Source organism: Balaenoptera physalus, assembly GCF_965194825.1.
Source record: "Balaenoptera physalus genome assembly, chromosome: 7".
Classification (NCBI taxonomy): Eukaryota; Metazoa; Chordata; class Mammalia; order Artiodactyla; family Balaenopteridae; genus Balaenoptera; species Balaenoptera physalus.
Genome location: NC_138886.1, coordinates 68,803,238 through 68,825,609, shown reverse-complemented (window position 1 = coordinate 68,825,609; position 22,372 = coordinate 68,803,238). Strand labels below are relative to the sequence as shown.

The 22,372-nt window shown below is 41.6% G+C and overlaps 1 protein-coding gene and 1 pseudogene across 6 annotated transcripts in view; both read left to right on the top strand.

Annotated features, from left to right (window-relative positions):
* LOC309663710 (cytochrome c oxidase subunit 6B1 pseudogene) overlaps positions 1 to 22,372 on the top strand; it is a 523,800-nt pseudogene that overhangs the window by 246,974 nt on the left and 254,454 nt on the right. The window lies entirely within an intron of this gene.
* SLC24A2 (solute carrier family 24 member 2) overlaps positions 1 to 22,372 on the top strand; it is a 243,965-nt gene that overhangs the window by 202,207 nt on the left and 19,386 nt on the right. For all 5 annotated transcript variants that reach the window (XM_082468033.1, XM_082468034.1, XM_082468035.1 and 2 more), the window contains one exon: positions 16,108 to 16,248. In XM_082468033.1, the coding sequence (XP_082324159.1) occupies positions 16,108 to 16,248 (141 nt within the window). The remainder of the gene's footprint in view (positions 1 to 16,107; positions 16,249 to 22,372) is intronic.

Genomic DNA, 22,372 nt, shown 5'->3' with positions numbered 1-22,372 from the left:
GCATATGTGACAGAGACCATAAAGCCCATAAAGCCTAAAATATTTACTATCTGGCCCTTTACAGGAAAAGTTTGCCCACCCCTCATTCCTCATTTCAACCATCTGCAGTCTTTCCAAAAAAAAGAAAAAAGAAGAAAATAATGAGGAAGCTCTTCATGCACTTATATGGAATGATCTTCAATATATGTTGTTAAGTGGGAAAGGCAACGTGCCAAATTACATCCAATATACTCTGTCTGTGTAAGAGGAAAAAAAGGAGGGAAATAACATAGTAACATATAAACATTTGCTTTGGATGCTATTGAAGAAACTGGTCATGCTGATTGCCTGCAGGACAGGGGCCTGTGGTAGGGAACCAGGGTGGGAGGTAGCCTTCTGCACACGTCTTTCAGTATGTAGCCTCCTGTAGCTTTTGAATTTTGAATGAGTTAACTGTTTTACCTATTCCAAAAAAATGCAACAACTAAAAATAATAATGGGTTAAATTAAAACAGAAACAATATGCGTTAGTCCTTTAAGAGTGGAGTCTCTGTAGACAGACCACAAATTGAAGACAGAGTTCAAATCCCAGATCTGCCACTTACCAGCTGTGTGACTTTGGACAAGTTACTTAACCTCTCTGTTCTCATCTTCCTTCTCTCTGAAGCAGGAATAGTAACTAACCTATTTCATAGCATTATTGTGAGACTCGAAAGCTCGTAGAACAGTCCTTGGCACACGGTAAGCACTGCATAGGTGTTTGCTATTAGCAGTACTTAGTAAAACTGTTTAAAAATGGCTGTTAGGTAGCCTAGATGACAAGGCCTTAGACCAAGTATTGGCTGTGGCAGGGGTGACAGTGGCTGGATTGTGAGAGCTGTTTCTGAGGCAGAATTGAGACCGTTTGGTAATAAATTGGTCACAGAGCGTGAACAAGAAAAAGCAGCTGTGGGTGATGCTTGAGTTTCAAGGCTGGAAAAACTGGGTAACACGGTAAATTAAGGCTGTGATTCCAGAGTCAGGAAAAAAGGTGTGAAATCAGGACACTCAGGCCACCCAAAGCACAACTTCACAGAAAGGATTCAATGCCTTTTTATGGTGTTGGTTTTCTTTCTTTCCAGTTGTATTTTTATCAGGCTCCAGGAGGAATGAGGTGTGCACCTCGACTTTATTAATGGAAGTGATGAGCCCCACACACCACACACTGACTGCTGATACTCTCCTGAGAGTTTAACCTGTCTCGTGTAATTAACCTGCTGTTTTCAAAACCCTGTTTACCAATGAACTAATTTTACACCGACACCTCAGCTCTGAGACCTTCCTTCTGTCCAGGCTTTACACTGGCAATGAAGAGCACCTTAAAATATTCTCTCTTACCAAGGAAGCCCCTTTGCAGGAGGTTTTCTGCTTCATTTGTATATTTTGTGGAACCAAGAAATAATTTGACTTTTCAAACAGCTTAGTGCTAATTATCTTCTCCCAGTACCTGCTAACAAAATGCTGTCAATTCTAACAGAACTGATTTGAGCTGTCACTGAGAATTTACCAACCTTCTAAATTTTCAGTGTTGGAAATTTATCCAGGTTTGAAAAACAATTCTAAGATATATTCTCTCCGACTCAGAACCCAGCATTTTCTTACATTCTAATTTGGCCAGTCTAGACAACAGCCAGGTGATTGCGTGTGGCCGGCTTGCTCAGGGAAGCTGCCTGCCTTGCTGCATCACAATCCTCCAGACACGACACATCCAAACTCTTTACATACACGCGCACAGTGAAAAGGTAGGAGGGGAAATGCCTTGCAAATTTCTTAGATTCTGAAATCTGAAAATCTAACTTTTTTTTCTTGTATTATGCTTTTTATATGTTGCAGCTTTTATTTCATTTCACCTCTGAGACTTCTCTCTGTCCTTAGGGAAATCCAGATTGTCTTTGCTTTGGTTAAGAGTTGCCCAGATGCACCAGTGGGCAAACAGACTTATTTAAGATAATCACAATTCTAGGAAAAATGAATATGTATGTGTGTGTGTGTGTGTGTGTGTGTATACACACACACACACATATACTCACACAAACATACATGTACTGATAGATAGATAGATGATAGATAGAAAATGTATAAAATACAGACTTTTTTCTTTTTTTCTCACTTTACAACTTAAATATCATCTTACTATATTAAGCCCTTCCTTTCTGCCTTTGGGATTTCAACACTGACTTATTTCTCCCCAGTCTAGCATTCGTCCTCACCTAAACTCAGTATGGTTTTTAAGATCTGCTCTCATAGTGCTGATAAAAATATTTGGCTATTATGTGACTAAGTAAAGTATGAGTAGGGAAAAGATGATGGATGTCATTGTGAGCTTAGATTTCTCTTAAGAAAAATAAAATAAAATGCACAAAGATATTTCTCTACTATTAAATGTGCATCTCTGAGGGTGGTAAAAAAGCGTTGTTGTCAAAGACAGCAGTTTGTTTTGGATTACTGTTGTCGTTTAAAGTTATAGCTATGATTTTAAAGCTCCATAGAAAGACTTCATAATAAACATTGGTCCAAAACATTAGCTCTGATAATATTTCCAACATTATCCAAGCAGATGGGACCTAGAATCCATATGATGTCTTTCTTCCTAAAATATTACCTTTAGTTAGTAAACATTTACTTTCTTAGCAGTAATAAGTTTTAATAGAGGCCTTTCGAACCTCAAATCTTCCTGTTATTCAAAGAGCAAGTTTCTCTTCTAAATGATTAAGGTGAAATAGCCAGATCCACCATTCTGAAAGTTTCAAAACAGCTAAGGACCGAATTTCCCACTATTGATGAGATTATTCAATCTCTTGGAACATTGGCGAAGCACAATGAGAGGATTCTGGCACTCAAGAAATGGAGGAAAGTAGAAAATAGTAGAAACTGGGGCAGGATCTCTGTGTCTGACACAGCCAGAGCACAAGGGCAGTACTGGGGAGAGAGGGCAAGGCCTTTCTCTTGTGAAAGAAAAAGAATATCCAAAGATTCTTCATCAGACTGGAGTTTGCAAGGTCCAAGCCAAGAAACTTATTAGTATCTGAGAAGAGCTAATAGAAAAAAGCAAAAATTACAGTGTTTTACCTACCAAGCCTTAGTACATGGGTTCCGTTTCTGGAGGAGATAACATTTTTTCCTTTCAATCTATACATATATTTTTTAACGAAAAGTTGAGATCTAGTTCCTATATCTGATGACCTGTACAATATTTACCAACTGCTTAACATGCACTCAGAGGCCTTTTGACCACACTTGAAAATGAAATAGATAGATCTGGCTCTTGGGTTTCTGCCTAAATTTGAATATTGACAGAGAATTATAACTTCACTTAGAATCTTACTGTTAATAACACCATTTGTCATTGTGCTTTCTGAAGTAGTTTGAAGAAAGTCTATTAATTATTCACATAAGATACATTAAGAGCTGACTATTAATAAAAAGGAAAAAACTCCATTGACACCCTGAAAAAAATACCAACATTAATATTACTGTTCCTATGAGTAATTGTAATCCAGTTGATGATTAAACGATGAGAATGACTTTTGAATTGTTTCTTAGATTCTTCAGTAGCTTTTATGTTGACAGATCTTTTATGATTTGTATCAGCAGGATTTACGAAGCCCATGAAAACTATACAAAAACCAGTTTAAAATAGCAATACAGAAAGAAATCCATCTTGTCCGTAGGTTGCACCTCAGAATTATTTGGGCAAAATGCAAAGTGAAGGAAAGTAATTGCATTTCACCAGACTCTCCAAAAGCCATTTTACATTAATATAAAATGGTTTCTTGGCTTCTTGGAAAACTTAGATCCAGACAGCTTCATCACTCACAGCAAAATATTTTGAAATCTTGGTTTCAATTCAAAGTCATGGAGAAGCAGATGAAGTTTTTTCAGGTTGCCACTGCTGAGTGAAACCTTATCATTTTGTATTTAATATGCTAAGTTCTTGATGCTAGATTTTTTTCCATCTATATGTAAAACAAACCATAAGATGGTATTTTGGGGGGGGGGGAATTATTTCCTACTGCTAGACAGGCAGAGATTAATCACTTTTAAAAAAAAATCTGTATGCTACATAAATGTTAGCTCTGTTGGTTCAGGATGTCCACACAGAAGGCAATACAGATGTCTCAGATGGTGCTGCCTTCCAAAAAGAGATGCTTTTTGACTGACCTCTTCTTGACTTAGCTCTTGGAAAGAGATAAGTGATAGAAACACAGAGATAAAAACGGAGTCGAGAGATGAAGGATATGGGTAAATAATGCAAGGGCAAAGACATTGAGAAACTCAGAGAACAAAAATAAAGAGATTTCTCAAAGACTCGGTGAAGAATGAGTGAAAGGGTGATTTAAAAATAAATTATAGCAAGTGAACACTTTATTTTCAAAGCGAAAAAAACAAAAGGATTCAAATATAAGATATTTTTAAAAGATAAATATCCATATGGACAGTGTGTATAAGTCCACTCGGGCTGCCATAACAAAAAAATCACAGACCGGGTAGTTTAAACAACAGAAATTTATTTTCTTACAGTCCTGGAAGCTGGAAGTCTAAGATCAAGGTTTCGGCCAATTCAGTTTCAGGCAAGGGCTCTCCTTCTGGCTTGCCGTTGGTTGTCTTCTCTCTCTGTCCTCACAGAGCCTTTCCTACACAAAAGGGTATGGGTGGAGAGAGAAAGGAGCAGGGGAGAACTCTCTGATGTCTGTTCTCACAAGGACACTAATCCTATCAGACCAGGGGCTTACTCTTATGACGTCATTTAACCTTAATTACTTCCTTAGAAGCCCCATCTCCAAATACACCCACACTGAGGGTTAGGGCTTCAGCATATGAATTTTGTAGGGACACAAACACTCTGTCCATAATAGTCAGTAAGGATTCATCTTAGAGTTGAGTAACTGAATTTTTCCAAACACGACTCTGGTCTTCCATCATTGTGTCTAACAGTTTTTCTTCCTGGCTCTCCTGTTTTTATTCCCTTTTCAAAGAGGAAAGGCAAATGGCAAATGAAGTTGTCCCTAGAGCCCTTAGCTGACCCATCCCAGAACTCTGAGCTTGCACTCAAAATGACTCACACACACCTTCTTTGGCAAGTCCTGAACGATAGCTCTGGGGTCCCAAAAATTCATTTTCCCTTGTGTCACTCAGACGTTTTGAGTATAGGTCTTTGGGTCTGTAAGACAAAATGATCCACAACCTAGTAATGAGATTTTTATGGATCGATATTTTGAATTTCAAGCACAATGTTCTAGCTCTGTAACAGACAAAATGAAGGCTACTGGTATGTTGACCCCACTAATTGGCCAACCACTTTAGGAAAAAAAATGGAGATGAGATGAAAACCACTTACTGTCCCTGAGCCAGCTGATATTTATGGTGGGAGTTTATAATAAATGTCTACTGCTCAAGCCACCCAGTCTATGGTGTTTTGTTATGGCAGCCCAAGCAGACTAATACGCTGACCATATGGATATTTACCTTTTTTTAAAATCTCCTTTTTGAATAGATTTCCTTTGTAGTAAAGCACTCCATGGAATGTTTCTTGGAAGGCACCTTCTACTTGCCAAACAGATGTTGATTTCAGAGCCTTTCACTGTATTAAAGTGTGACTGTGCATTTTTGAGAGCTCCAACTCTAGCGTTGTTTTTAGCTCTGCTCAAAAGACAGAATCAAGGTGTCACAATATTATGAGTCTGCTTGGAAGCTTTGTTTCAGATAGAAAGTCTACTTACAGCCCATCTACTGAAATAAAAGAGCATTTTCTCCTTAGGGCTATGGAATTTTCCCTTTCATCTTATTTACAAAGGCCTTCTGTTTCTTCCTCTTACCAAAGAGGAAAGTAAATTAGATTGTTGACATCACGGTAGTCACTGAATGAATGCTCAGTAAATGTTGGTTGAATGGATAGATGGGGAACACAATTATTGCAGTTTCCACTTTCCCATGAAAAAAATTGAATTATAGAATTTTGTTGCTTGGAAGTATCGTAAGTCACCTAGTCAAACTTCTCTCTCCTGGATGTCTTTGAAGAAATTCTTCTCCTAACCATTTGTTAAAAATAATAATAATAACTAATGTTTATTGACTGTTTACTCTGTGCCAAGCGCAGTTCTAGGTGCTTTTCCTGGACTATCTCAGTTAATTCTGTAACAGCAGTCACATTGTAAAAGAACGTTCTGGAGCAGAAGTAGGTCTTCGTCTTTTAGTCCCTTCTCCAGCAATCCCTTCATTAGGTGAGGCACTTTCAAGATTTCTTCTCTCTCTAGGAGCCTCCCACGTACGCTTTGTACAGGTGTACACACCTTCTCGTCAGTTCCCAAGGAAACCTAATTGGAAAAGTAAAACATGCCACCTTTGTCAAAGAGTATTTTTAATGCTTCAATAATGAAAGAGGACGAAGGCAGGAGGAGAAGCAGATGGTCCCTGATCCAAGACGATGCTGTTGTTTTGTGCATATTCTTCCCCTGAGGTTCCACTGGCCTTTGAACACGGAATGCTTGAGTCTGGAAATAACCCACCTCCTATTTCATTTCTTGCTAGAGTTAGCCTCGGGAAAGTTTATGATTGTAAAGGGCTTAATCCATCTCCGCCAATGTTCCCTAGATACTCATTTTAGAAGTAGCCAGTACAGGATTATCCACAGTTATGGGAATCAGGGGTGACATCAAGCAATGAAATGCACATAAAATCTCGAGCCCTCATTATGGTGTACTTGATTGTCACCTCCTCCTACTTCAGACCTGGGCTAAATTTCTGCACTTTTTTCTTGGCTAGAGATGCTAAAGAACAAGTCTTTCTTTTTCACCTGTATTTGAAGTCCTGACATTCTTTGCTATCTTATCAGTACCCACATTTCATTTTTGAATTTGTACCTGGCTCCTTGGAGATATCACCCAAGGAGACAGAGGAGGGAAGAGAGGATCACAATGGCTCCTCCTCCCCACCCACGCCCAGATCTGCCCTTCATTTCCCCTTCAAAGCTGCCCTGGATGGTATAACAAAAATACATTAGACGACGTGGCTTATTAACAGAAACTTATTTCTCATAATTTTGGAGGCTGGGAAGTCCAAGATCAATTGTCTGGTGACAGCCTTTTTCCTGGTTCATAGACGGGCATTTAGTCACCGTGTCCTCATATGGCAGAAGGGGCAAGCTAGCTTCCCAGTTATATATAAGGACACTAATCCCAATCATGAGGACTCCGCCACCCTGACCTAATCACCTCCCAAAGACCCCACCTCTTAATACCATCACCTGGGGGGTTAGGATTTCATCATATGAATTTTGGAGAGACACAGATATGCCATCCATAGCAGACTCAAGAAAAGGAAAAGAGTGCGTCCAAGAATCAGATGTTTCTGATCAGCTTTTGCAAGAACGTGGGGCATCCAAACCACCAGAAATTAGTTCTAGACTCAAGAAAATCAACCAAAATTATGTCAGTTACATTCTTAGTGCTTGCCATAGCTAGCATTTTTTGTTTTAGTAGATTTGATTTATTACAAAAAGCTGGGAAACCTAGTGTAATTGGACATACAGCACATTCATACCTACTTTTTAGGAGTGAGGAGGGGAGGCCATGTGGTATTTTGGAAGAGCCTTGGGTTGGGAGTGAGATGAGCCTGGCACTGTGACCTTCCTTCAGCATATCACTTCATCTTAGGGCCCTCAATTGGGGGGGGGGGCGCTCAATGACCCAGGGCCCCTCCAGCTCTGAAATTCTGCGGCCCTGAAGTTCCTACACTAGATGGTTGCAGAGGTCTATATGATTGCAGCTTGTCTTTCATGATCATTCAGTGTCCAAATGATAAAATGAATGACAAGTTCTTGGACAGGAAGGTGGTCCCACATTAAAACATTTCAGGGGACAAAGAAGCTCTGCTTCACAATGACAAGGTTTTTAAGGACTTTGGGGGCCTAAAAGGGGGTGAGGTGCACCCCAGGTCCAGATGCCTTACAGGTGACACGTATGTGTTCTTTTGCTATTCCAGCATTTCCGTGGATTTGCCTGGGGTCACATAGCTAGTTAGTGGCAGAGATGAGATTAATGGCAGAAGGGAAGAGGATAACATGTGCTGATCCCCTGGTCTCTCCCAGGTACTGCGCATCCTGAGACTGCCTGAGAGTTACTATCCGCAGTCTACAGATGAACACCTCCCACGTAGCCTACATATTTCACGTGTTTTATTAGTGGCTTTTGTTGAGGGTGACAGTTTCAGTATTCTTGATGCACCCACCCAGCCTCATATCTCAGGCTCGGCGAATGTTTTTATGGATGTCTCTTCCCACTCCCAGCCCCTCGGGGTCTTGTTGGGGATTCGTAGCCCACACCGCACTCCATGAGCTTTGCCCCATTTGATCATTCGTGTGGGCATCTGTGTGACTGAACAATGTGGAGGTAAAACTGATTCTTTTTTTCTACAGATATAAATCGTAGAAACAGCAACAACAACAAATATACTAGGAACCATTCTTTTTAAGTAGAAGTCCAAATCACTTGAAATCTTCACCTTCCCCCAGTTTGACCCTGGCCCAGTATTTTAGCGTAAATGAATTATATTTTTACAGAGATACCTAAGTACTGGCATTGCATTTTATCCAGCATCATGCCACACTGAAGGGACTCTCCAGTGGGAAGAGGTGGCATTCCTGAGTGCTGAACTGAGTGGTCCTTTTGAGGGGGTTAAAGAAGAATCAAACCCCACCGAGTTGAGAGCTAGGCAGGTGCAAGCGATCCTCTGAGCTTGCTCCTTGTGAACTGGAGATGAGATGTGATTACCAATCAGCAAAACTGAACTCAAAGTTGGCCTGTTTTCAGATGCCTCCTGGGTGTTCATTTTAATTCTCTGACAGCAGAGTTTGCATTAAAGTGGGCTCACCTTCACGCAGGAATCTTGCACAGTGCCCTTCACAGACAAGAATAAGAAATTGAGTTGCCTCCAAGAAATATTTTTCTGGCTGGAGAGGCAACTTCTGGACTGATAAATCCAACTCAGGCCCCTCCACTGGAAACCTGACACTTACTCTGGGGCAAACCATCCAGACGAGGCACAAGTGGAAATAGTATAAGATGCATGTGCAAAGAAGCTGAACCAATTCTCGTGATGCTGGGCCACAAATGGACAGGCTGCCGCCACTCCTCCCATTCACTAGATAAAGGAAAATAAAAATGAGTTGATTGCTCCAGAGACCTCCCAACAGGTGCTAACTGCCCCCTGGAACTGTTCTCTTCTATCTGTAGGTGTTCTGATAGCCAGACCTCCAGATTCCAACCTTCGGTATTGATAATGAATCCAAGAAGGTAGTTGTCCATTTGTCATGCGTTGTCACGTACAGTAACATCTTACCTCTCTCTCTCTCCCTCTCCCCCTCCCCCTCTCCCTCTCCCTCTCCCTCTCCCCCTCCCCCTCCCTCTCCCCCTCCCCCTCCCCCTCCCCCTCCCCCTCTCCCTCCCTCCCTCTCTCTCTCTCTCTCTCTCTCTCATAAAGTTATCCCCAAAATTCTGTTGGACCACTGCAGACTTTTATTTTTAGGTCTGCCCCACCTTCACAAAGATTCGAGGCTGCTTGCAAAAATACATCTGATGTAAAAGGATAAAATGACTAGTTTGAGAAAATTCAGCAAAGGATGGAAAGGAAAGGAAGAGAGTAAGACTAGAGTAAGGTGAGTGCAGATTCCAGTGCTGTGATTGCTGGACAGGGTTACAAATTTGGCTCTGAACTCCCCAGTGCCAAGAAATAAAGAATATCATTCCCCTGATGCACGGATTTCTCAGAGGAAGCATGACTTTTCCCAGTGCTGAGATGTGAAAGATTTTTCTCCCTTGATTCCTCATAAAGAGGACACTGGATCAGCCAGGATAAGGTTCCACTGTGAGCAACCAAAACCCCAAAATCACAGCAGCTTAAGTAAGATAGAATTTTATGTCTCTCCCAAGTCTTTTTTTTTTTAACACCTTTATTGGAGTATAATAATTGCTTTACAATATTGTGTTAGTTTCTGCTTTATAACAAAGTGAATCAGTTATACATATACTTATGTTCCCATATCGCTTCCCTCTTGCATCTCCCTCCCTCCCACCCTCCCTATCCCACCTCTCTAGGTGGTCACAAAGCACTGAGCTGATCTCCCTGTGCTATGCAGTTGCTTCCCACTAGCTATCTATTTTACGTTTGGTAGTGTATATATGTCCATGCCACTCTCTCACTTTGTCACAGCTTACCCTTCCCCCTCCCCATATTCTCAAGTCCATTCTCTAGTAGGTCTGTGTCTTTATTCCCATCTTGCCACTAGGTTCTTCATGACTTTTTTTTTTTCCTTAGATTCCATATATATGCGTTAGCATACTGTATTTGTTTTTCTCTTTCTGACTTACTTCACTCTGTATGACAGACTCTAACTCCATCCACCTCACTACAAATAACTCAATTTCGTTCCTTTTTATGGCTGAGTAATATTCCATTGTATATATGTGCCACATCTTCTTTCTCCATTCATCCGATGATTCTCCCAAGTCTTTATAGGCAGCCCGGAGCTAGAATGGCTCTTGATGGGTGTCAGAGGTCAGATCCTTTTATACTATTTCTCCACCTCATGGTCTAAGATGGCTCTTCAAGCTCTGGCCAAAATGTCCCCATTCCTGGCAGCCAGAAGGAGGAAGGAGTGAGGAAGGATACACCTCCACCCTTTAAAGATACATCCCAGAAGTTGCAGAGAATACTTCCCATTCCATCTCATTGGCCAGAACTTCATCCCATGACCACACCTTGTTACAAGGAAGGCTAGAAATAGTCTTTATTCCAGACCCAGGTAAAAGTAGGCCTTCTATCACTAAAGCACAAGGGCAGTATATTAGGTTGCTAGGGCTGCTATAACAAAATACCATAGGCTGGGTGGCTTAAACCACAGAAATTTATTTCCTCACAGTTCCGGAGGCTGGACATCCAAGATCCAGGTGTCTACAGGTTGTTTTCCTCTGAGGCCTCTCTCCTTGCAGATGGCTGCCTTCTTGCTGTATCCTCCCACGGCCTTTCCTCCGTGCATGCACATGCACAGGACTCTCCATGAGTCCTAATATCCTATTCTTATGAGGACACCAGTCGTATTGGGTTAAGACCCACCCTAATGGCCTCATTTTAACTTAATCACCTCTTTAAGGACCCTATCTCCAGTCACAGCTAAGGTCCTGGGGGTTGGGTCTTCAAAATATGAGTTTGGGGAGACACAATTCAATCCATAACAGGCAGAATAGATACTAGAGAACAAGCAGAAGCTGTTGCCAGCATCCCCGTAACTAGATAAAGAATAAATTCTTTGGAGCCATTTGTTCTGTCTCCCCCTTGAAATTCAAGTCTCCTTCAAATCAAGAGTCCCAGAACCTAGTGCAATGCTTTCTACCTAAAAAGCACTCAGTGAATACTTGCAGGTGGTCATGGTCACCACCCAAGGAATCCCAGCTCGAGCAGAGAAGGGCAGCCAGGGTTCCTGATTCTCCACCACCTGCTCTTCCCACCAGGCTGCACTGACTCCTTCAAGATCAGACAACCAGAATGTGGAAACTTAGAGTCGTATGTCTTAGGCTCACATTTTCCATGTCAGAGATTACAAGGCCCTAAAGCAGTCATTGGTGCCCTGGTTTTACACAATTCTAGGGATTCTATGGAGAACCCAGTAGATCTCAAACTACCTTAAACTATCACGAGACATTTGAATTTTTTCAGGATCGTTTTGCCTTGTTTTTTTTCTATAGACATGCTGCAGAAGCTTTAGGAGGTTAAGGATGGATTGTTGCAAGGTCAAAGCCAGGATGCCACAACTCCAGGAAAAGCTGGAAAAGCTGGAAATTCAGTGCCAAGCCTCTCCCGGGGCTGAGACAAACGAGCATGCCAACAGCCCCAGCTTAGGCAAAGGCAAATCGAGCCCCCAGACTTGGAACAGAATTTTTTTCCTCTAAGTAGCTTGCAAGCTGTTGCCCACTGAACCAGAGTGAGATTGCACTTGGCAAAAAGACAAAGAGAATTTCCCCTAAAATATGCTGACAACCTTGCTCCCCAGGCACCTCTAGAATCCTCCACAGGGTTCTGGGCTCCTGTACTTCTCTGTAGCAAGATTCGTCCCCAAGAGGCCATGAAGTCCCCACGGAGAGCACTGTTTGTACAGCCTGAGACCCAGTCTCTTCTCCTCGTCCATTTCTGCCCTAGCAACAGCAACCTCAAATGCAGCTTTTGGAAGCCGTACAATATAGTTAATTGTTTGCGTTGGACCAGTAGTATGTTTAGAGCTTATGCATCTAAACAGACAATTACTTTCTGCTATTTTCTAGGGGCACTGCCTGCCTGGTGACTTGGGCAGATGGAGAAAGGAGCTAATCCGTAGGTTATAAGCAGAAGGGTTACTGATGAAATGTCACCATCTGTTGGTGTCATTAAAATGATATGAGTCATAAAGAGTTGCTTTTGTTTTTTCTCTGAAAAAGGTTAGCTTAGAGTTTAGAGAGAAGTTGCTCGATTGCAGATGGCAGTGGGGGACCTGACTGGGGGGAGTGTCAACTCTGGAAGGGGGAGGAGCCTTGATGAACTCATCAGATCAGCTTGATGGGTCTTCAAGAAAGTGCTGGCATCCTCTCTCTGAAAAAAACCACCTACCTCGCATGAGACAGGGTACTTATTAGGCATAATGCAAATTCTCAACTCTCCCATGGTCCTCCCTATTCCTGAGGCATCTACCAGGTGGGGAGGGGAAAGTCAATCATTTGTATTAAACAAGAAAGATCATATCTGGGAGGGAACAGTTAAAATGCACCTGTCTCCTAATCTTCACTGGTCTCATGACACAGAGATTATTCATGTAGTCAACTGACAGCTTGGGAGGCTGGTGAGCCCAACAGGGAGTGATACTCTCTACATCCGCTACATCTTCTGGGAGGAGGTTGAGGTGGCTCAGAAGAGGAACCAGGGACAGCACGCCCAAGCTTCTGTCAGGGACGGGAGCCCTCGGGATAAGTAAAGGAAGCAGTGGATGAACCCTCATGAACTACATACGAAAGGAAACTTTTGGTTTTGTTGACTTTCTCTGTTGACTTCCTGTTTTCACTTTCATTGACTTATTTTTTTTTCCTCACAAACATATTTTTTTTATTTTTTTTATACAGCAGGTTCTTATTAGTTATCTATTTGATACATAGTAGTGTATATATGTCAATCCCAATCTCCCAGTTCATCCCACCACAGCCCCACCCCCACTTTCCTCCCTTGGTGTCCATACATTTGTCCTCTACATCTGTGTCTCTATTTCTGCCCTGCAAACCAGTTCATCTGTACCATTTTTCTAGATTCCACATATATGCGTTAATATACGATATTTGTTTTTCTCTTTCTGACTTGCTTCATTCTGTATGACAGTCTCTAGGTCCATCCACATCTCTACAAATGACCCCATTTCATTCCCTTTTATGGCTGAGTAATATTCCATTGTATATATGTACCACATCTTCTTTATCCATTCGTCTGTCGATGGGCATTTAGGTTGCTTCCATGAGCTGGCTATTGTAAATAGTGCTGCAATGAACATTGGGGTGCATGTGTCTTTTTGAATTATGGTTTTCTCTGGGTATATGCCCAGTAGTTAGGATTGCTGGGTCATATGGTAATTCAGTTTTTAGTTTTTTAAAGAACCTCCATAATGTTCTCCGTAGTGGCTGTATCAATTTACATTCCCACCAACAGTGCAAGAGGGTCCCCTTGTCTCCACACCCTCTGCAGCATTTGTTGTTTGTAGATTTTCTGATGATGCCCGTTCTAACCAGTGTGAGGTGATACCTCATTGTAGTTTTGATTTGCATTTCTCTAATAACTAGTGATGTTGAGCGCTTTTCATGCGCCTCTTGGCCATCTGTATTCTTCTTTGGTGAAATGTCTATTTAGGTCTTCTGCCCATTTTTTGATTGGGTTGTTTGTTTTTCTAATATTGAGCTGCATGAGCTGTTTATATACTTTGGAGATTAATCCTTTGTCTGTTGATTCATTTGCAAATATTTTCTCCCATTCTGAGGGTTGTCTTTTCGTATTGTTTATAGTTTCCTTTGCTGTGCAAAAAATTGTAAGTTTCATTAGGTCCCATTTGTTTATTTTTGTTTTTATTTCCATTACTCTAGGAGGTGGGTCAAAAAAGATCTTGCTGTGATTTATGTCAAAGAGTGTCCTTCCTCTGTTTTCCTCTAAGAGTTTTATACCGTCCAGTCTTACATTTAGGTCTCTAATCCATTTTGAGTTTATTTTTGTGTATGGTGTTAGGGAGTGTTCTAATTTCATTCTTTTACATGTAGCTGACCAGTTTTCCCAGCACCCCATATTGAAGAGACTGTCTTTTCTCCATTGTATATCCTTGCCTCCTTTGTCATAGATTACTTGAACTTTCATTGATTTCTACCCTAATTTTTATTATTTCGTTTCTTCTGCTTACTTTGGATTTAATCCGCTCTTCTTTTTCTAGTTTCCTAAGGTGGAAATGTAGATTACTGATTTTAGATCTTCCTTCTTTTCCAGCATATTGCATAGCAAAGAGATGGGGAGCATAAGAAGTATATTTAATGAGGGTCCAGACAACCCAAATAAACCGCGCTGACTTCCTAATTCTGCCTTATTACCTAATCCTCTTATTTCCCTCATATTTGGTGTTTAAAATTCGTTCACCCACTGCCAAGGACATACATGCAAAGAGAAAGAACCTTGTTCAGCATGGCTTAAGACTAGCCTTTTTTAATTATTATTTTTTAAATTTTAACTTCTGGACAGAAAGTGGGGGTGATTGTGTAAACCACTACAAATCCTTTTGGCAGTACTAGGGTGTAAACTACAAATAATAAACATAACACTGCAGCAAGTCGGGCCTCACACCCAGCCCTGCCTCTAGTCTTGTCCTTTTCCTCTAAGACAACTTGCCCGAGCCTGGCCCACTTAGCACCTCCCTAGGGAGAGAAGTGCTGGGGGGATTCAGTGCTGCCTGAAATAGTACAGGATGCTGGAAGCAAGAGCCATGGGTGGGGGGCAGGGGGGAGGGCAGGAGCTCTATGAAGCCTGTGTGGGTTATTTATATGGTCTCAAAAGGAAGCATCCGTGGAAATGTTCCTATTGATATTTTTAGATCTGACGCTTGGTCCTGCTGCCGCACTTTCATTTTTAAACAAGCAGAGAAGGGAGTGATTGATGCGGTCTGCAGCGCTGTTTCGGAGGCTTGGAGGGCCCGTCTGACAGGCTAATGGTCATCCTGCCAGGCCCTGATCCACCTTCTGTCCCTTCTAGCTCTGGGACCTCAGAAGCTGCTGACCTCAGCGGGCAGCGAATAATACGCTGGCCGCTTGCTGCCAAGTCAGAAACTCTGAAGTTTAGCCCCTGGCTCTGCAGCCCTGTGTGCTTGACACCCACAGGTTTAGCGTCCTCTGCTTCCATACTCTGTTTCTCTGTGAATGCATATGTATGTTTGCATAATAAGCCTTTGGCCGGAAATAAAATGGTTTAGAATTTAACGAGGTGATTAAGCAGGTTAGAAACTCACAACCACACAATAATCCATGAACTTAACTATTCCAGGGCCACTGAAGGGAGTTGAGCATTGTTACTGACTGATTTCTGTGGTTACTTTCATTTGCCCACTCCAAATCTGTCTTCTAAAAAAACGATTTTTGATTATTTTAATTTTAAAAAATTTACTCCCAAGGATTCTGAATCCTGTGGCTTTCTCCTCAAGAAGAGCGGAGAAGAAGGTTGGCATTGGGGTCTTTTGCTCTGCAGATGTGGTTTCTCCTAAGTTCAGCGTCCACTCCAGTTGAACGATCAACTCAGGAAAGAGAGAAGCTGGAGAGCGTTCAGGGAAAGGAAAGAAAGTTCTTAAATTCTCATGGCTGAGCAATGTATTGTTTGTTCCTGGGATTCAGACTATGACAGGTGGGGTTCTCTTACAAACCTAAAAGTTACATGGATGAAGCAGCCGAGATGACCCAAGAAAACTCCTAATGAGATCCGGAACTTCTCTCCTTGCTCTGTGGCCTGCGGATGTTATTGTCTTTTTTGTTCATTTTCTCTCTCTCTCTCTTTCTACAACAGACCACAGAGACGGGTGAAGATGAGGAGGACCAGCCTCTCAGCCTGGCCTGGCCTTCCGATACCCGCAAACAAGTCACATTCCTAATTGTTTTCCCCATAGTGTTTCCTCTCTGGATTACCTTACCTGATGTTCGCAAACCTGTGAGTAAAGCTTTTTTTTTTTTTTTGAAATGAATTCCTTGTAAAAAGCACAGCATATAGCAGTATGCATAGCCTGCTTCTACTTGTCTTAAAAGGAAAAGGGGGTGACGTATACACATGTATATGCATATATATATGTGTGCCTGAAATTTCTCTGGACAAATACACAATAATAGTGATTTTTCTGGCTATTGAATCTACGTAATGAACTCCCCCAAAACTTAGTGGTATGAAATGACAACCATTTTATTCTGCTCGTGGGTCCTGTGGATCAGTAAGTCAAATGGACACATTGGGGATGGCTGGTCTCTGCTCCACAATGTCTGGGGCCTCAGCTGGGAAGACTCAAGTGGCTGGGGGCTGGAAGCATCTGGAGATTTCCTGGCTCACGTTTCTGGCACCTGGGCAGAGATGATTCAAAGTCTGGGCTCAGCTGGGATTGTCTACTGGAGAGCCTAACGTGGCCTCTCTATGTGACTAGGGTTTTCTCACAGTATGGTGGCATCAGGATAGTCAGATGTCTTACATAAGAGATCAGGACTCCAAGAGTGAGTGTTCTAGCAACACAAGGAGAAGCTACATTGTCTCTGATGGCCTAGTCTCAGCAGTCACAGAGTCACCTCCACTGAACCCTACTACTCAAAGCAGTCATAAGTCTGTCTTGATTAAAGGGGAAGAGGTAAGAAGTCTCCCTAGAATATATCAGTGTCCTATAGCATATGACACCCTTGATGGCAGCAGTTTCAGAGAACTTGCGACCATGTTTTAAAACCACTACAGTGATTGTCTCTGCAAAGGGGAACTGAAGGTCTGAGGCAGAAGGGTGACTCACATTTTGTTGAATATTTGTGTACATGAATTATTCATTCGATTCAAAAAATAATTTACAGAAATGCATTCGTCTGGTGTAAAAGCCTGTATGTCTGACCTGCTCCCACCAGTATTATTATCATTACCATAATCAATATTATTATCTACCACTATTATGTACTGGATGCTGTGAACACAATACCATCTTATAATCAGCAAAGTACAATCTGAATGTAGATCAAATCAAAAGAACATCCTTTCCCAGTAGTGTCAGACTGGGTTCCTGGGCCACTGCCCCAAAGGGTGAAAGAACTAATGAAAGATAAGGAGAAACAGCTCTACTTTTTATTATGGCCCTACACACACGTACTCATTCAACAAAAGTGTGTACCTACTATGCATCATGCTGTATCCTTGGTATACTCCATAAATTCTATTGTAAATCTCAGAAAACATCTAGTATGGGCATATACATATATACATGCCTGCACTATATATATATATATATATATATATATATATATATATATATATATATATATATATATGCATATAATTGGCATAAGTAGAAAGAAGCTTAGGCAAAAAGAGTTAACTAGCTCAAGCCTGGTCACTTCCTAGGGCATAGAGCTGAGATTCAGACCCAGGCCCGTGTGACCACACAGCTTGGGCTCTTCCTCATATTTCTTGACGCCAGAAGGTAGAAATCTGAAAACATCATTTCGAAAAGCATTTGGAATAGAATACTGTGGTAACATCCAGCGTAATTTAGCATCCTTCTTCAAGAGCCCTGTGATGATCTCACCTTCCTCCCTTGAAAAAGACTGGAGAAAAATCCTGTCTCGTTACCCTGACCTAGAAATAATCCAACCTGATAGAGAGCCTTGTCTTGTCAAGTACAGGCCAGGAATGACCCCTCATTTAAGGACTCCTGACATTAGACGATTCCTAGGAAAGGGTGAATGTAGCAGGTGTGGCTCACTTAAAGTGCTATCTAGGTTTCTTTGTTCAAGATGCTGTTACAGAGCATCTGCTGTATGCAAAGGCCTGGCTTCCTGGAAACCTGCAGCCAAATAGCTGGAATGGGTTCAGTTTCTTCTTGGCTCCCATCACGTTGACATTTCTGAGATGTGTGTGCTCACGTCCGCTCACTCACTCATTCTCTCTGTCTCTCTCTCTGTCTGTCGCCATTGCTCTGCTGTTTAGTCCGATGCTTTTGCTTAGCTCAGGGAGGAAAATGAGGGAGACAGACAGGGTTTTCTAAATCCCCACAGCAGGCCTAGAGTGATATGGCCCAGAGTAGAGGGGCCTGGTTCACTGATAAGACTGACTGATGTTATAAAATAGATAACTAACAAGGACCTGCTGTATAGCACAGGGAACTATACTCAATATCTTGTAATAACCTATAAGGGAGGAGAATCTGAAGAAGAATATATATATAATATATATTGGGTTGGCCAAAAAGTTCGTTCGGTTAGTGAATACATTGTTCAATAAAATTCTTGGTGAAAATGAAAAATGTGTCTTTTATTTTCACTTAAAGCCGAACGAACTTTTTGGCTAACCCAATATATAACTGAATTGCTGTACTGTACACCTGAAACTAACACAATATTATAAATCAACTACACCTCAATTTTAAAATTTTAATAATAATTTTAAAAATAAATTTTTCACAAATGAGTGATTGATGTCAGCACACAACTGCTGAAGCCATCAGGAAAATGTGCAGGAGTGGGAGGAAGCTGCCCTAGAATCTCAGGGTTACGTGGGACTCTTAGAGCAAAGGCTGGCAAAGTGCTCGTCCCCTCCGTGATCTGAGCTGATAGGTCAAGGAAACTGTTAGGGAAGATCAGAGTTCTCAACCTGTAACTCCTAGCCAGCAAACAGGATTCCACCATGGCTGTAGTTACCTGGATCGAAACAGAGGCTGATGCTCTTATCCTGAAGGGTGCAAAGCAAGCAAATACAGCTGAACATGATGTTCCCCCTGTAGTACTGCTGACTGGTCATTCGCTGAGCAGCACCCCGTGGGAGCCAGCCCCTGCAGCGTGCGCTGGGGTAGCCAATAGGGCTTTTGCTCACTGCACCCCCAAGGGCCATCCCTGGATGGACTGGATTTTTTTCTGTTTTTTCCTGAGTATACCATGTGCTGTTCCAAGCAGAAATGAGACTCCTAGGTAAAACACGGGGTGTTTGTAGATTTCCTCAGCAAATATTTATTGAGCACCTAGTATATGCCAGGCATCAGGCTTATGCCCTAAAAGAGATATAGAGACACGTCAGTCACAATTCCCATTTTTAAGGTGCTCTAAACTCAGTAGAGGAAACAAAGCATGACCACATAGAACTACAGGGCAAGATTGCACAGCTGTACTAGTGAGAGCAGCTAGACTCGAACCCAAGTCTCCTGACTCTGGAGCATCCTCATGCTACCATTTACTATAGTGGCTTTTCCCACATGACTCATGAGCTGTGCAATCATGGGAAAGTCACTTCTCAACTCTGGACCCCGTATTTCCTCCTCTGTGAAATACAGGAGTGGAGGAAGCTCTCTAGATTCCCTGCCAGCGGTGACATTCTGTGATTCAGGAAAGCATAAAGAGATAACTATCAATCAGTACAATATTGCTAATTTAAGGTGACCATATATCCCCGTTTGCCTGAGATAGTCCCAGTTTACTCTCAAAGCATGCTGGTTTGAGTTATATGGTCATTCTTTGCATACATGAAATGCCGAACGAAAGCATGCCGATTGATACAGAGGCCAGTAAGTGGCTTCTTACTCATGCTCAGCTCAGGAGAGTTTCATTAGGTTTGATCTTGTGTCAGTTAGCTTTTGCTGTGTAACACACCACCCCAAAACTTAGTGGCTTAAAACAACAAGCATTTTTTTTAGCCCATAATTCTGTGAGTTGGCGATTTAGGTGGGGCTCAGCCTGACAGTTCTGCTACTTACTTATACAGCTGAGGGCTGGTTGGTGTAGGCGTATGTCAGCTGGAACACCTTGTCTCTGTTCCACTGGTCTTGTATCCTTAAGCAGGCTAGCCTGGGCTTATTCACATGACGGCCAAGTTCCAAGAGTAGTGAGAATGAAAGCCGCAAAGCCACAAAGATCTAGTTCAGAATCTGCACACTGTCATTTCCACCACATTCTATTAGTCAATACAAGGCATAAGGCCAGGCCAGATGCAGAGGCTTGGGAAATAGACCTCACCTCTTCACGGGAGGAATTGCAGAGTGATGCGGTCATTTTTGCAGTCTGCCATGGTCCTCATGTCCTGCCACAAGGGCCTCTTGAAAAATTATCCAGGGAGAGGAGAGACAGACGAGAAAACTATCAATTAATAGACACTTGCTACTCCTCAGAGCCTGGCAGCTCTGCCTCCTGAGTAGTTTGGGTTTTTTTGGGTTTTTTTTTTCTGAGTAGTTTTTGAATTACCCATGGAGATGAACATCCCAAACCTTGACAATAATTACAATGAAAACACGATTTTTTTTACCCATGGAGATGAACATCCCAAACCTTGACAATAATTACAATGAAAACACGATTTTTTTTTTAATGTATACATCTAGTTTCAGAGTAAATAGTACTCCCACTTGCTTTTATTTACACTTCATTTATAAGCAAATTATATGACAGTGTTTGTTGAATTATGCATACTTCCAGCTCAGATAATTAATGGTGGGCTTCACTTTTATAGTTTTCTTAAATTAATGGCTTTGTTTTAGAAGTACAAGAACTGAAATGCAAACCTTAATGAGGAATATGTCTTTGATGAAAATTGAAAATAATAAAGGAAACAAAGACCCCAAAAGTTTTATTTTCTCATGGCCTAGGATGGATGTTCTTACAAAACAAGAATGCATCTCATGGGATATCAAAATATGACCCATCAGAGCTAGGAAGGTACTTCAGAACCCAGCTAGGTTTTTGAAATTTCTATCATGCATTGGTTCATTCACCAAGTATTTATTGTGTCTACTATGTACCAAGCACGGTTCTAGCAAGGATGGAGTGATTGAGGCCCTGAGAAGTTGAGTGACTTGTCCAAGCAAAACCAGCTAATAAGAAGCAAAGCCAAGACTCTAGGCCATATCTCTACAGTCACTTTCACCTCCCTGAGTTTCAGTTTTCTCATCTCTTAAAAATCAAAATGAGCTTAATATTGTCTAATAACATCTGCCATTACTATCCAAGCACTTGTTCTGTGCCAGGCAGTTTGCTAGACACTTCATGTGCGTGAAATCCTCAGAACTACTAGACATTGTTATTCCTCCCATTTTACAGAGAAAGAAACTGAGATTTAGAGCGATTAAATAATTTCTCTCAGGGCACATAGCTGGTAATTGATGAGCAAGGATTTCAATACTGGTCATAGTAATCCAGAGACCATACTTTTAATCTTTAACAAGATTGCTTTGGAGAACTCTGTTAAATATGTATGCCCTAGAACCTTGCACAGAGGAGATGCTCAGTGAATGTTTGTTGAATTTAAATAAGTTAGGAGATGGCCAATTTGTGCGACCAGCTAATGTCCAGTAATGTTTTTTAAGCCAAGAAAATATCACTCTGATGTACTAAAAACTTCTAATGAGAACATTAGCTGTCAATTATACAAGTAAACCATTACACTGGAACAAAATAGACACATGTGCCGGCCAACACATGGATACAATTTGCTTTTTCCTAATTGGTATGAGGTCCATCCCAGCAGATGTCAGGATGAACCGCCATTACTAACCATAAATTGACACATCAGACCTTGGCTTCAGGAGCTCTTTTCTTCCTTCCAATGAGACTGGTAACTAAATAAGAGTACAGGTATGATAACTGGAATGAGACCACAGAGTCCAAAGAAGGGAAATAGTCCAGAAAAAAATGAAGGAAGGAATGACCTGGGCTGTGAGATTGGAATTGGTAAGGTACTTTGACAGTCGGGGAAACACTTAACCAAACTCTTGATGCATGAAAGGTTGATGCTTCCAAAGCAGGAACAATATGGGAGGCTGGGTGAGGCAGACGGTTGTACAGCTGGAATGCTAGTCTGTATTTCCCTGATGCTCTTTATTTGCTGACATTCAGAGCATAGGCTAGTATTATGATGAGGATGATCATTATGTGTCCAAAGCCGGGTATATTTTGAGCATCATTGGCCCTGTCTTTCTTTAGGAATGAGTATAACCTAGATTCCTCACATCTAGGAATGCGTGCTATATAGTCAGAGAGACCTAGATTTGAATTTCATGTCTAGTTCAAGATCTGGGTACAGAGTAAGTGCCCAGCCTTTACCTACCCCTGGTTAA